Source organism: Saccopteryx leptura, chromosome 5, assembly GCF_036850995.1.
Source record: "Saccopteryx leptura isolate mSacLep1 chromosome 5, mSacLep1_pri_phased_curated, whole genome shotgun sequence".
NCBI lineage: Eukaryota > Metazoa > Chordata > Mammalia > Chiroptera > Emballonuridae > Saccopteryx > Saccopteryx leptura.
The window spans coordinates 45,365,751-45,382,724 of record NC_089507.1 but is presented as its reverse complement, the minus strand read 5'-3'; the positions used below and the strand labels follow the sequence as shown (position 1 = coordinate 45,382,724).

Here is a 16,974-nt window from a genome sequence, read left to right as displayed (position 1 = left end):
GGATTCTCTTGCCTGATTAAAACACTCTCACCAAAGTAGACATTTAAGAATTACCTGTTTTGCTGAAGTAATGTAGATTAACAATGGTATCTGCTTCATTTTTTATAGGACCCTAAATCACAGACTAAACTGTCCTTGGTGAGTATCAAATGTAACCAGTAAACATTTTTGGCTACTATTAGACAATGAAATTAATAAGGCTTAATTATATTAGGTTATGAGAATTTGTAAACTAATCTTTTCTTATTTTATGTTTTTTAACAGATGCAGATCTCTATATTAGGACTACAAATATGTGGCAAGATTGAAAGAAAGAAAAAGAGGGAATAAAGAGAATTGGGTTGAGAAAGAATAAAGAGGAAAAGGGATAAATATATACTTCAAGAATAATCATTTTAGTTCTAAGCTTAAGCTTATTGCATAATATATCTGTTAATAACTTTTCTTCTTTTTTTTTTTTTGTATTTTTCTGAAGTTGGAAATGGGGAGGCAGTCAGACAGACTCCCACATGCACCCAACCGGGATCCACCTGGCATGCCCACCAGAGGGCGATGCTCTGCCCATCTGGGGCATTGCTCCTTTGCAACCAGAGCCATTCTAGCGCCTGAGACAGAGGCTATGAAGCCATCCTCAGCACCCGGGCCAACTTTGCTCCAATGGAGTCTTGGCTGCGGGAGGGGAAGAGAAAGACAGAGAGGAAGGAGAGGGGGAGGGGTGGAGAAGCAGATGGGTGCTTCTCCTGTGTGCCCTGGCTGGGAATCGAACCCGGGACTCCTGTATGCCAGGCCAACACTCTACCACTGAGCCAACCAGCCAGGGCATGTTAATAACATTTTAAATGCCATTTTTATCACAGCACACTCAGGCATCTAATCTTGAAATACTTTGTGAACAAGTGCATGAACTAGACAAAAGGATGGCAGACTGATGCAGGAACAGAGTGTGATCAGTCGTAATCAAGACTAGTATTTGTGGTCCAGCTAGTTTTGGATCTTAGAATTCAAAACTAGCTCAAACACAGATTATATTATCTTCATGTTCCCAGTATGTTATTTTATTTATATAAGGGTTTCATTATTTCTCTAGCAAAATACATATTTTTTGGTGTATTCCCCAAAATACGTTTTTATTGTGAACTACAAAGGTAAGAATAGAACTATCTGTTATTAAGACTAAATGTTGGAATCATTCCCATTTTACCATGTTGCTTAAATTAATAGGAGGCAGTAGCATAAGAATTGTAATCCTGCCCTGGCCCGTTGGCTCAGCGGTAGAGTGTCAGCCTGGCGTGCGGGGGACCCGGGTTCGATTATCGGCAAGGGCACATAGGAGAAGCGCCCATTTGCTTCTCCACCCCCCCTCCTTCCTCTCTGTCTCTCTCTTCCCCTCCCGCAGCCAAGACTCCATTGGAGCAAAGATGGCCCGGGCGCTGGGGATGGCTCCTTGGCCTCTGCCCCAGGTGCTAGAGTGGCTCTGGTCGTGGCAGAGCGACCCCCCGGAGGGGCAGAGCATCGCTCCCTGGTGTGCAGAGCATCACCCCTGGTGGGCGTGCTGGGTGGATCCTGGTCGGGCGCATGCGGGAGTCTATCTGACTGTCTCTCCCCGTTTCCAGCTTCAGAAAAATACAAAAAAAAAAAAAAGAATTATAATCCTTGCCCTTATAAATGGATGCTTTAAATACAATTTATTTTAAATTTAATTAAAATTAGCCCTGATTAGGAAGCTCAGTTGGTTAGATAGTCATCCTAATAAGCCAAGGTTGAGAGTTTGATTCTTGGTTGGGGCATACAGAGAAATCAATCAATGAATGCATACATAAGAGAAACAACAAAATCAATGTTTCCCTTTTCCTTCCTCTTTCCCTCTATAAAATCAATCAAAGAAAATTTAATTAAAATTAAAACAATTTTCTGGCCCTGGCCAGTGGCTCAGCGGTAGAGCGTCAGCCCAGTGTGTGGAAATTTCAGGTTCGTTTCTGGCCAGGGCACACAGGAGAAGCACCCATCTGCTTTTCCACCCCTCCCCTTCTCCTTTCTCTCTTTCTCTCTCTTCCCCTCCCGCAGCCAAGGCTCTAATGGAGCAAAGTTGGCCTGGGTGCTGAGGATGGCTCCATGGCCTCTGCCTCAGGCACTAGAATGGCTCCGATAGCAGCAGAACAACACCCCAGAGGGGCCGAGCATCGCCCCCTGGTGGACATGCTGGGTGGATCCTGGTAGGGTGCATGCAGGCATCTGTCCGCCTCTCCCTGTCCCCCTCTACACACTTCTCACTTTGGAAAAATTAAAAAAAAATTAAAACAATTTTGCTAAACATAAAATTTATATTTCTGTATTAGTATTAGCAAAATAATAGTATCAGTAATGATAGTTCTAATTTAATAAATAGTTATATATGCCAAAAACTTACTATATATTCTATAAATGCACACCAATGTATATACTCATATATACATACACACATACAGTTTAAATCTTGCAATAGTCTTGCAAGGGACTTGTATAGTAACCATCACATTACAAACAAGAAAGTATGACTCAGGGAAACAAGGTGATTTGCCTATAGGCACATGGCTAGTAATTAGGTAAGGCTGAATTTTATGATAGTCTACCTGCCTGAAAAGTACATGAGGGTTATCATGTTTCTAAATAAATAAGTAAATAAATAAATAAAGATACAAGTTATAAAATAAGAAAAACTAGTTTTGTTGACAAGTATAAAATCCCAGTGAGTGGATGAGAAAGTTATTTGCTGTATATAAAACAGAGATTGTTAAAACATGTCTCAAACAAAAATATTAGTTTTTTCTAAATACATTGCTCACAAAAATTAGATATTTTATCACTTCTTAGTCATTTAGACATATCCACTAATTTTTGTGAGCTGTATATAAGGTGACCTCAATAAGTTAGTAAAAAATTTAGAATTTGTACTTTTTTATTTTAAATTTTAGTACTTTTCAACAGTTGTATTATACAGTTGACTGGACAATGAGGGCGTTGTAGCATGAATATCTGTGCAGTCAAATTCCTTCTATAACTTTTGATTCCCCCAAAATTTTACTACTTAGTCTACTCTTTGCCAGAAGCCTTACTGATAGCATGAACAGTTAGTTGGTTGACACATAATTTTTATGTTATATGTATTATATCCTATATTCCTACAAAATAGTATGCTAGAGAAAAAAATGTTACTAAAAAAATCATAATGAAAATAAAATACACTTACAGTATTTATTGAAAAAAATGAACTTATGATTGGTAGTAGCACAGTGGATAAAGCATCCATCTGGAACTGTGAGGTCGATGGTTCAAAACCCTGGGCTTGCCCTGTTAAGCCATATACAGGAAGCAACTACTATGAATTGATGCTTCCTGCTTCTCCTCCAACTCTTTCTCTCTTTCTCTTTCCCTTTTCTCTAAAAAATCATAAAATAACAATTTATCTTAGAAAGATTAAAGAAAAAAATCAGCTTATAAGTGGATCTGCACAGTTCAAACCCATATTGTTCAAGGGTAACCTTTTAAGACATGCAACTGAAAAATTTTCAATATATTTAAGAGTTGTGAAATTATCACTGTAGTCTAAGGAATATTTTCATAACAACAAAATGAAATCTATACCATTCACAGTTACTCTCCCCTCACCTTGCAACCATTTCATATAAAGAAGATAATACAATATTTAGTCTTTTGTGTCTGAATTCTTTTCATTTAACATAATGTTTTGAAGGTATATTTATTTATTTTGAATTATGTATCAATACTTTTTTATCACTTCCAAATAATATTCTATCATATAGCTATACCAATTTTTGTTTATCTTTTTATCAGTTAATGGACATTGAATGTTTCTACTTTTTGACTAATATAAATGCTGCTATGAACACTGTGTACAAGCTTTCAAATGAACCTATGTTTTCATTTTTGGGGGAATTGTTAGTTATATGATAACAATCTTTACATTTTTGAAGATCTGTCCAACTGTTTTACAAAGGAGCTAGCCATACCATATTACCCTGACACCAGAAATATATGAGGATTATCCTTACTTCATATCCTCACCAACATTTGTTATTATCTTTTTTATTGTAAACTTCATGTGAATGAAGGCATGACTTAAAAAGATCTCTGGATGTGAGTGTTATCATACTTCTTTGGTTCCAAAAATAATGCAAGTCCAATATTTGACATTTAGGCTAATACCTAAATGCATTTTGTAAATAGTAAGACAGCATTCCTGCTGTTCTCTGATACAGTTCTCATAGGGTTAATTCTTAACACAAAAAATTGTGCTTAACCAACAATTTTTATATATATGATGATAATTTTATGTCTATTCATAGGTCCCTAGATACTGAAATGATGATACAATAAGCCCTCAATCTCTACTGCAGATACACATAAAACATGATTTTGGCCTTTAATAAAATGACATATAAACATACACTTGTACTTCCCTCACATATATTGAATGACTATCTTGAAATACATGTCAATGAAAAATATTTCCTCATTAGCAGTACTATTTCCCACTAGCCAAGCTAGAGTCAAGACTATTAGGTGATAATATATTAGTAAGGCAGATGAAATGTTGCAAGTAAGACTATTTAACAAGATCATATAACAATGTGCATAGAGAAATATTCCAAATGAATATATATTTTCTGTGAGTCGGTTGCAGTGCTTAGAACTTGTGAAATGGATTATATAAACCTGTGCATATGACTTAAACAGATACCTATCAAGTTCAATGTTCCTTGGCTAGGCTCTTTCTTGAATAATACTATAATATAGTATTTTTAAAAATCAATAATCTCTCTTCTACCTAAATGACTATGCTACTTAGATAATGAAGTGAAAAGAAAGACATCTTGGGGCTTTTAACCAGCAGAGGAGAGGCTATGACTTTTAGAGCTGATCTTAAATTAGTGAAGTAGGGACAAAAATTTGACTTGATAGATGATTTATAATAATTTTCAGAACATAAAATTTGATTTCAATTATTTTTAAAAGCTTGGCGATGCTTTTAGTACTCAAGGATGTTTGATCCATTATACATGTTCATGACCTAACTGACATCTTTCAGAAACCCCTTACCAATTTTTGAGCCCATACTTTAACTCTTCAGCTATTCTCTGGGCTTCATTCCCTCGTGGCATACCCCATTTCTCCTGGAACCCACTTCCAATCCTTCACAAGCTCCCCATCAAATTAACCACGGCTCTTTTGGTTATATATTTAGGTTATGAGGCAAGTGCTATAAACTATAAATGTGATTTTTTTTAAAAAGAAAAATTAGCTGTTCAAACTGTTTGCATTCTGTGGTACTATCAAGGTAATTAAAGTTTAACTGAACTGATCATAAAATCAAAGTATTTAGCAGTGAATATCCAAATCTGTCCTGTCTGGCTTACTGGAAAGTCAATGCCAGCCTTTATCTTTTGAGTGTATCCTATTTTGTGTTTTCACTAGATAGCCATATATAATGGTGTAAGTGAAACTAAGGGGATATACACAAACAGATAAAAGAGAATGAATGCCAATTATTAACAGTACATTTAGATCTGTGGTCCACTTTTTGGAAGTTTTTTTTTTTTAAATGACTATACTGGTGTTTTAATCAAATTTTGTAAATTTTTGATTATTGTGACTAAATGTTAGTCTGAGTACATGGTCAGGAATAATGTCAGTACAGATAAAATAATTTCATTAAGCCACATCAGAAAATAATAGTAAAACTCTTACAAGCATTAAAAATTGATGACAAACTAAGCAATTTCTTAAAATCACATTATATATACTTTTGTGTGAGTGCAGGTTTAGTAAATAATAATCAATTCAACAGCCCTAATAAAATTTCAGAATAAAACACATCTTAATACATCAGCCAGACAAAATATGATATAGTTACCAATATCTGCATTACAAAATATTTACTTAACCTACAAAAACAATTTTATCTCTTATCACTGATATGGTTTTCTACTTTTTAAAAATGTGAGCTATTACAATTATTAAAAGCTTCAGAGATAAAACCTCATTGTCAGTATAATAAAATATAATTATGTACATTAAGAGGAGAAAAAAGGGAGGTATTATTTGGATTACTATAATATATATTGAATGGTTTTTGTCTATATGTACTCTAAGTGGTTGAGACTGAGGACTAAAAATTTAATAATAATAAATTTCAAAAATAAATGAAATAGACTTCCGTGGTGATAATAATTATTGACCTTATACAGAAAATGGCTGATAATATGTCTGAATTCTTGCTACTTTCAGTTTATTTAAGACTATAAAGTATACATATTTGTATTAAAATTCAATGTAGCACATCAGAACACAGGCAAAAACCTCCAAAACCTTGAAATAGTAGAGTTACATAAGAAAAAAAAATCATGTGATGATGAATAAATAGGAAGTAGGAAATGCCATTTGAAAGAAAGAGAAGCTGAAACAACTTAGACAGATTTGATAATAATGAACAACATATATGCAGACATCCTTCAAGTTGTGTAAAAATTCCTTGCTTACATTTTTCTTTGGGAAGAGATCTCGATTTAACTCCTGATGGAACATGATCAGCTTGTTTCAGCTTCTCCAGTAAATGAAAATGACTGAATAATGTTTCTTTTTTCAGCACCTGCTTTCTCAGTGGGCAGAACCAGCACTGTACTGACATTGGATTGGTTGAATTCCCATAGGGTAGAAGCTAAACATTTTTTCCCATGTAGAAATGAGTCATTAAATGCTCTACACTCGTCTGTGATAGAATTTTAATGATTTCCCCTATCCTTTTCATTCCTCTACCCTCCCTTTTCTCTTATCTGTTTTGTTTCTCTTTGTGTTGGGAAAAAAAAAAATCATAATTGCGAAACTGGACTATTATTAAAGCTTGTTTTAAATCAGTGCCTGGGAAATAAATTATCCTCTATTCCCACACAGTAATAATGTCAGTAAATGAGAGCTTCCAGTTATGGTGCAGGAAATTAAAGCAATGATGGCCAAAGCTTTAACAAAGTCACAAGGGACTACACATATTGATTCTAAGAAAAGATAGATTCCTACTATCCAGAAAATGACATCTGTCTTAAAATAAATGACTAAAACACAAAGCAAACAAGTTGAGTCAGTTTCCTAATAGGAAAATCAGCAAATATCCAACAAAAAATATGAATAAAAGCAAATTGGGAACTGCAAAAGAGCAAAATTGAACTACTTACACACAGTATTTGAAGTAGTATAATGTCACAAATAAGTATATTATTCAATTTAATCTCTTAAAGAGGAAATGCATAATTAAAATGTAAAATCTTATGATCTAAAGGAAGTTATTGCTAATGGGTTTCTTTCTGGGGTGATGAAAATGTTTTAAATTAAGTAGCAGTGATGGGTGCATAATTCAGTGACGGTTCTAAAAATAAATGAAATCTGAATTTTTTATTGTATGAATTATATCAACAAAGGTGTTATTTTAAAAAATCCTATGATCTTTATAATACCCCTTCCTTAAAATATCTTTAGAGGGAACACCAGATAATGTTTTTATCTGTTCCTAATCCGTTCCACAGCTGTCAGTGGAATCCACAAAATGTCCCACAATTCACAAAGTTAGATGAAAGTATAATTACTATTAGCTACATTTAGACAAATAGCTTTCTATAGCCTGTCACTGACTCAAGAAAAAAATTCAACAGAAGTGAAATGGTCTTCTTTTCATTGTATTGTTGCTGTCTCTGCACCAACATATATTCTATTTTAACTATGCTCCCAATAACTCTGGAGTCCTTTTCTTTTCATTCACTCCTTAAGAATCCTTTCTTGTGAGAAGCGAGCTGCTTTATCACCAGTGTATGCAGGCTGCTGACCGAGGGTGAAAAGTCATAAAATTTGGTTTATTAACTTCTGGACAAAATAATGTTTTCTAACCTTATCCTAGCCTTCACTACTGCTTGGAAATCTTTTTCTTAGTCTAATTGGCTTCTTAACACATTTTCCATAGTGCTCATTTCAAAGCTTTCAAATCTACGCTGTCAACTTGACCTCAGCTGAGCACTCAGCAACAGTCAGCATCTCCTCCTTGATGGAAAGGTTCTTCCACTTCAAAATTGACCTTAACTGTGTGTTCTTTCCTTCACACTCACCTCAGATTTATTAAGGGGTCATTTTACCAATTCAAAAACATTCTAGTTTGGTGAAAATTAACTTGTTTTATCACACATTTGCTGCTATCTAGCTCTGCAATCATAGGCAAAGCAATGAACTTATCTGGTCCTTAAATTTTTTTCATCTGTAAAATGATTGCCTTGGACTTGGTGAATACTAAAGACTCTTTCAGTTTTAAGTCAAGGTTTTCCTCACCTTATATTCAATCTTAGGCCTCTCTACCCCTCTAGAACCCACCTTTTCATTCAGCCTATATATATATATATTAAAATGAGGCACGTGTTCTCTCTAGGAATCTCCTCCTAACAGCTTGATGCTTCTCACTCTAGACAAACTTGGAACTTTATTTTTTTTAAATCCTCCTTTATTGTTATCATTTTGAGTTAATACTTTCACTATTTTTTAACCAAACTTCTTCAGGGTACAGATAATACTTGAGGGCTACCTTTCAAACTGACTTATCTTTTTTCACACCTTCCAATTTGGCTTCTGCTTCTAGCACTTTATCAGAATGGTTGTCGCACAGGTCAAATGTTTCTTCCTCACACTATCTTATTTGAGTTATCTTTGACATAAAACACTATGTTTTCGAAACATCAGTTTGAAAGTTTCTCCTCACTTTTCCTGACCCCGATCTTGTGGGTTTTTTTTTTAAGGCTGTTACCTGTTTTCTTTTCTATTTTTATTTTCAGTTTTTAATGCTCAATCCATGTCCTAAATGTGAGTTTTCATCAGGGATCTATCTTGGTCATTCTTCTAGTATTTTCCTATGGAAACTTCCATTCATTCTGAGGTTGCCAACTGTTATATTGATGTGGTTTACAAAACTATTTTTCACTGAGCTTCTTCTCAGTTTTCTGGACATCTCACCAATTTAAGTGATACTAAAAATAAAATATACCATTATACCATGTAGGAAAAATAGGGAAAAACACAAACTCCCTAACTTTCTATAGCATTTCTTTTTGTTAATGCCATGATTATCTCTCCAGGGACTAGAACTGACATGTCTGGAGGAAGAGAGGACATTCATGTAGGGGATGGCACTGGCCTCTGACGACACAGTTTCTATCATAGCTATTTCTTCATCTGACAAATAACTGCTTCTTTTTAATTACTCAAGGTTATAATTTAGATATGGAAAAATAATGCTGTTTGAAAACAGCATCATACTGAGTCTCAGTACTATTTTTTTGTCTTTTTACTTCATACCAAAAGTACAACCCTGAGTTGAAATATCCGCCTTTGCTTCTCCCATTGCTTTGTTTACTGCTATGAGGTGATATAAAGACCTTAGCTTCCAAAAAATTGTAAGATTTATGTCAGGTAGATTGAAAAAGAGAAAAGGAAGGAAAACATAAACTCACACTTTATCGGTTCCGTAACTTCTGTAGTCTACGGCAGCGGACACAGCCACGATGAGCGCTGGCATACCGTAGCCAACCAGGTAAAAATACTTCCTTCGTGAATGTTCACTCTCAAACACCTCCACCAGCATGATGTAGAGCTGCACACCCTCCAGGAACATCCAGGTGAAGGCAGCCAAGAAGAAGAAATGTAAGAGGGCAGCAAAAACCGCACAGGCAATCTAGACAAAAGAACAAATGCTCTGTCAGACAACTACTAAACTAAATATTATCAACAGCTGTAAAATTGAAATAAATAGTTACTAATACTGCAGTAAAAATATATGCCTGCAAGAGAATAACCTTGATGGGATTCTTTTTTTATAATATTTTATTTATTGATTTTTAGAGAGAGGGGAGAGAGAAAGAGAGAGAGAGAGAGAGAGAGAGAGAGAGAGAGAGAGAGAAAGGGGAGGAGCAGGAAGCATCAACTCCCATATGTGCCTTGACCAGGCAAGCCCAAGGTTTTGAACTGGCAACCTCAGTGTTCCAGGTCGATGCTTTATCCCACTGCACCACCATAGGTCAGGCTTGATGAGATTCTTAAAATCCAAATATTAATACCTAATTACCTATAACCTGACTTTGAAAACTATATTTAACATTTTATTAATAATGGTTGATGGATAACAGCATAGCATTATAATATAGAAAGATTATCATTTAGGAAAAAAAAATTCTACAAGCCTAATGATAATAATTGCTGATATTAGTCTAAAGACTTAAAAATAGATCTCACAAATTTATTCTCTAGATCATATAGTCTGTGCACTAATGTATTAATTGTTCATAAAAAAAGATAATAAAAGCAAGGTGGATAAAAAATTTTAAACTTAAATAATATAATTAAGCATTTTATAATGGATTATTGATTCATTATTATTAATTATAATTTTTCTTCTTTGCCTTATTTCAGAAAGGATCTAAGTTCCCATTGGGAAGTTCACACTACATGGGTATAAAATTAGATCTGGTTAAATTACGTGTTTCAAAAGTGCTTTCTGAAATTTCTGTTACTGCACTGTTAGTCTAGACATACTTGGTCAAAAAGGCAGTCAATACTTCAAAATACTTTGAACTATTTTCTTTGGCATATTTTATAAGGTACTACAAATTTCAGTTGACCCTATATTAATTTTCTTATGTCAGTTCCTGAAATTTTTACTCTTTTGGAGATATCTTCACTTCTTATAAAAAATTCTAACTAAAATCTATGGCTCCCACTAGAAAGGGCAACAAATTTATAGAAATTATCTGATTAGTATGGATTTAATAATGATTATGATCCTTAAGAAATGAGACAAAAGAAGTCCATTTCTTTGGGTTAGAGAGGAGACAATGAGTGGGAAGGGAGTCAATGTCAGGGGGCTAGAGAGAAAGCAGAGCCTACTCACTATGTGCGATGCAGAAGAAGACACCTGTCCAGCAATAAGAATAAAGACAAGTTGGGTCCCTGGCCGGTTGGCCCAGCGGTAGAGCGTCGGCCTGGCGTGCGGGGGACTTGGGTTCAATTCCTGGCCAGGGCACATAGGAGAAGCGCCCATTTGCTTCTCCACCCCCACCCCCTCCTTCCTCTCTGTCTCTCTCTTCCCCTCCCGCAGCCAAGGCTCCATTGGAGCAAAGATGGCCCGGGTGCTGGGGATGGCTCCTTGGCCTCTGCCCCAGGCACTACAGTGGTTCTGGTCGCAACAGAGCGATGCCCCGGAGGGGCAGAGCATCGCCCCCTGGTGGGCAGAGCTTCGCCCCTGGTGGGCGTGCCGGGTGGATCCCGGTCAGGCGCATGCGGGAGTCTGTCTGACTGTCTCTCCCCATTTCCAGCTTCAGAAAAGTTAAAAAAAAAAAAAAAAAAGACAAGTTGGGCTGAGCTGCACTCTACCCAAGGTAGTCATATCAATCATTGTTTTTATGCACTTTGTCAGAAATCAGTTTTGTGCAGTACGCAACATTTGGTGAAATTTACATTACCTTACATAAGTAATATCAGGAAACAAAAATAAGGATAAGGTTTCTCAATGAAAAGAAATAATCAGAACTTGAATTGCTGGTTAAGAAGAAAAGAACATGATTTCTTTCAGAAACATAAAACAATTTTCCATTTTTTGCTTTTGAGGGTTAGAACTTCAACTATTAATTTTTGTTATCAGAAGGCTTTGCTTTTGGGGCAAAAGAAATGTGTACTTTGATTGCTTATTCAAATATATGTGTTTAAGGGAAAAGCTGTCACATTTGTATATGATAACCAATTAAAAGTATAATCAGCATAATTGTACCCTTTACATCCATTAGTCATGAATGTGTAATCAACAGCACAAATCCAACTGCATTTTTATTGTAAAGTACTCCATACATATGGACACATACCAGAAAACAGCATTGAGTGAATGGATTATTTATTATGCCTTTCTCCTAAAGAAGTTAGTTTTCTTTTCATTTGCAGTTTTAGCCATGAAAACAAACTTTCATTATGTGCTTGAATCTTAAGTAAACAACAAGGGCCTCACAAAAATTATAACTGGGCGTGAAGTCTGTGTAATGTATTAGCTATTATCTGTTATTCATATTTTGTTTGGTTTTACCAGGAACAGTTAGCTAGTACTGTACTTTTTTTTTCTTTTTCTCCCTCCCTCCTTCACTTCCTTTCCTAATATGATTAAATGTAGGTAGTATTAAAGTACAAAGTTGGCACTTAAAGATGTAAACAGAACTTGAATAAACTGTCAAACAAAATTTAGGAAGAGTTATATATTCTAAAAATTACCTACAGTTTAAACTACATTCAAAAATACATCAATTAGTAAAATTTATTTGGCATGCAGTTTTTAATATAATACCAACCATTTTTGAACAAAGTATATTAATTACTTCAAAAAATAGCAATTATATCTGTTAGAAAAGATATTCATCCATTCCCCAAAACACCTTACTTAATTTTCTTTATATTTAGTTCTGTAGCTTTTTTAAAAGGGAGAAAACAAATAGAGACATATGTAATTCTTTAGTAAGATAAGGTTATAAACAGAATTTCTGAAGAAATGTTCATTCAAACATCTAAAACATTTGCTGCTTCTTTATGACAATTGGACTTAAGAAGGGGAAAACAGAATAAGATCTGAAAGTAACAGTCCTAGATCACTGGAAGAGAGGGTACTTTCAAACATCAGTATTTCCAGTATTGAACAGCTGGAAGTGGAATTCCTTATTTATATCAAAGTAAGTTGCTTACTGGCTGGTCAGTTCGGTTGATCCCAATCAGGAAGAGCAGTTCTGCTACAAAAAGGCTGATGCAGAGGTTCTTGTGGATGGTGTTACGGTCACTCTGGAGCCCGCGGAAAAAGCAAAATGTGAAGATGCAAATCAGGAGACAAACAAGGGACAGCAAAATTCCAACCCATGTGATCACATCCAGAAGAAGGTCATGGACCGCATCACTGTGCTGGAAACATAACAGAAAAGCCATAAGTTACAATTATTCATAACCAAGTAGAAAGAGTTATAAGGGCCTGAATTATTGAAGTATAATTTTTATAATGCACTAAATATTCTCCATATATAGAATGAATAAGACAGTTATTTGGGTTTTCTAGTGAATAGGTAAAATATTTTATCTTTGAGGTATGTATCAGTTTGATATTCAGGGATGTCAATGGTGCTTGTACTTTTCTTAGCTGCATACATTTTCAGAATATAAATAGTTGAAGCAAATCAACTTAATTCTGACAAAAGATTTCAAAAAAAGTTTTATGTTTTTTTTTTTTAAACCCATATCATTTTGTAACTAATTTTTTTTGACAATTCCTAGTATGGAAATATTCTATTTAAAAATTAAGCTATATACTTAGCAGAGTGGTATCTCAATAGAAATGCTTTTAGAATCACTGGGAGATTCTTATAAAAATATGATTCCTCTGTCCTATAAACACTTTATTAGAGTTTCCAAGGCTGATTCAAAGATGTATGTATTTTTATAAAGATCCCCAGTTTATTCTGATGAATAGCTGCATATGCGTACCATTTATTTAGTGAAAGATCTAAAAGAATGAGAATATTTCTGGATTTATATTCATATTGAATGGCTTAAAAAGTCAGAAAGTTTTATTCTTGAAGGGTTTTGCATGAATAGAACCTGTTATAGAGAGATGAAAAATAATCATTCAGAATTACCCAATAACAGCCTAACGACAATAAAGTTAAGAAAAAGTAAAAGCTCATGAAAACTCCTGTATAAAACTACATTTTCTGTTTGTTTGATTGTTTTTTTGGTCTGTTAAAATATCTGCCATGTTCCTTGGTTTGTCCACTATCTCATTTCTGTCTTTATTCTAAGATTCAAAACTCTATTTTTACCCTATGATAGTTTGCTTCTACTCAAAACCACTTCTGTGAAGCTTTAGAATTTATAGTGGGCCAACACATCAGTGTGTCATGTTGGAGCAGAGTTAAGAAATTATCTATGCCTGTCATTTTCTTTCTTCTTCCTAGTTTTCTTGAGAAGCCCTAAAAATTCAACTTCTATCAGTAGGGGAATGAATAAACAAATAATGGTTCATTTAAAGAATGCTATTCTAAAGAGTTGTAGGAAATCAGAGTTCTGGATATCCATAGTCACAAACATGGATACTTCTCAAAAATCTAATATAGTTTTTGAAAATGAAAAGGGAACTATACAGCACAATACTATGTAAAATATCAAAAGACATATGTAAATGGCATTGGTTTTTATGGAATATTATACCTAGATATTAAAAATATAAAACATGCATGGAAAAATTGTTAGTAGAAAGCAAAGTGGTGCATTTCTAATTGAGATCTTTTCCAACTGTGTGGATTATAAACATTGATTTTTGACTTAGGATTGGAATCACTACATTTACTTGTAAGCTTTCCCTAAAAATAGATAAATATTCAGGTTTTTCATTTTTATTTGTTTTTATTCAAACTTCACACTTTTATGTTTTATACAAATTTCATACAAAGATTATTGTGAATGTGAAAATTTTTCTTACAAGTGAGGTACTTCGCTGTTACCTGAATCATAGCACTTATATTGCCAGATATGACTTCACAGTTGTTTATAAAAAACAAACAAAAAAACCCACCAAACTCTGCTAGAACATTGTCAATGAAACAGTTTTGAAATATTCCGCATAACTCTAGATACATTTCTCAGAAGGAGCCCAAATTATGAAAGAAAATCACATAAAATTTTACTTTAACTGCTTTGTTCTCCCAGGGATACTACTAAAGTAGTATTGGGTCTCTGATAGCTCAAGTTACTTTTACTCTTTGAGAGCAGAGAGTGGTTAGTGCTACCTGGTTCTGTGAACAGAGGGCTATTTGCTCTGTTCTTTGACTCAAAGGAAAGATGCTGTGATTGAGTATCAATCACCAACCTTCAGCACAGCAGTCCTCTATAATGGGGAAAATGGCAGGTATAATACATTCTCAAATATCTCCTAAAGAGCTAAAATACTAACAGAAAGAAATAATAAAAGGGGGAAGGGACACAAGAACAAAAAGGAACTCCTGCCTTTCTCTGGGTAGTTGCATTATTACAAATGTATTTACTTTACTCAATGCCTTTATAAGTTCTTCAAAAACCCAATCAGAGTTATTAAGAGAAGCATTAACAGATGAGAAAACATCAGTACAAAAAGTATACACACTCAAAGAAAACAAATATCTAGTGATTAATTCACCTTTCAGCTATGGTTGTCTAGATCAGAAAACATCAATACTAACACCTTGTATATACTATACTGTTGATAGCACCACTCTTTGAATACAAACCACAACTAGAATGTCATCAGTAACAGGAATGATAAAGAACAATGGAGGCGAATGCCAATAACAGCTGTTAGCATAGCTTTCTTTGTATTATTTTGCCATATTAGAACTCCCAATCCCTTCAAAAGAATGGCCAATTGAATAAAACTAGAAAGTACAGTTATAACAGTGTGATCATGGATCAAGTATTTCTATTTCCAAGGTCCACATTTGTGAGCACCGTGTAACTCAATAACCTATTACATGAACTATATATCATTATGTTCTTTAAGATCTTTTTAATCTTATACCTTGTTACTAGATCTCACCACCTTGTACTAGGACTGACTCATAAAAAATGCTTAATAAATACTTGTTTTTGAATAATTGCAATAATCCCACTCAGACCAAATTGCTTTAGAGCTGAACCCTCTAATGTCAATGTAGCTTTGCCATCCATTTTATCTCTAATGTTTAAAAATGTACCAAAGACAGTATGTCCAGAACTGAGCCGCTAATCTTTTCCTGTTTCTCCACTCCCCACTCTCTCAAATTTGCTCTTCCCTCTGTTTCCCCTATTTCAGTAAACTGCAAGTTCATTCTTTGAGGTGTTCTAGTCAAGAAACTTAGGAGTTATATTCATTCCTCACTTTCATACACTACACTAATCCATCAGGAAATCTTATAGGCCCTTCCTTCTGATCTTGACAGCTTCTCATCACCTCAAATACACCAAATTAGTTTGAGTCACTTGATGTGTTTTTAATAGTCTCTTAGTTGATCTCTTATTTGACCTTTATGTTCCCCTTCTATATTCACCAGAGCACTCTCATAAAATAAAAAAATAATCCCCCAAAACAAAAACTATAAGCCAGATAATATAAGTCAGCAAACAATATGAAGAATAAAATTTTGAAATGGTTTTCATTTTAATTGCTTAAGTGTTTCCAGATGGAACACAAACTATATGAATTCATTTTGAACACCTCTGGATGTTTTTTTTTTAAATAATATTAGAAAGTTGTACTTTCCAGAGATGGTTTGAACAATCACCTTATAATAATTATTAACTCTGGGCCAGTAATGATCAAGAATCTGTTTTAGGCCCTGGCTGGTTGGCTCAGTGGTAGAGCATCGGCCTGGCGTGCAGAAGTCCCAGGTTCGATTCCCAGCCAGGGCACACAGGAGAAGCGCCCATCTGCTTCTCCACCCCTCCCCCCTCTCCTTCCTCTCTGTCTCTCTCTTCCCCTCCCACAGCCAAGGCTCCATTGGAGCCAAGATGGCCCGGGCACTGGGGATGGCTCTGTGGCCTGTGCCTCTGGTCACAACAGAGCGATGCCCCCTGGTGGGCAGAGCGTCGCCCCCTGGTGGGCGTGCCGGGTGGATCCCAGTTCTGGCGCATGTGGGAGTCTGTCTGCCTGTCTCTCCCCGTTTCCAGCTTCAGAAAAATACAAAAAAAAAAAAAAAAAAAGAATCTGTTTTACTTTCTGCATAATAATATATTATTTAATGTTCAGTAGAATTTGATAAAGCACAATAACATATTTTTTAAATTGTCTCTTAAGTGTATCTTGTTCTGAAATATTTATAATGTAACTAAAATGGGTTTTGGATTGTTGTTTTTTTGTTGTTTTTG

At 34.9% G+C, this 16,974-nt stretch overlaps 1 protein-coding gene across 5 annotated transcripts in view; it reads right to left on the bottom strand.

Annotated features, from left to right (window-relative positions):
* Positions 1-16,974, bottom strand: part of ADGRL3 (adhesion G protein-coupled receptor L3) — an 838,394-nt gene that overhangs the window by 82,121 nt on the left and 739,299 nt on the right. For all 5 annotated transcript variants that reach the window (XM_066386326.1, XM_066386327.1, XM_066386329.1 and 2 more), the window contains 2 exons: positions 12,799-13,008; positions 9,537-9,757 (listed from right to left, as the gene is read on the bottom strand). In XM_066386326.1, the coding sequence (XP_066242423.1) occupies positions 9,537-9,757; positions 12,799-13,008 (431 nt within the window). The remainder of the gene's footprint in view (positions 1-9,536; positions 9,758-12,798; positions 13,009-16,974) is intronic.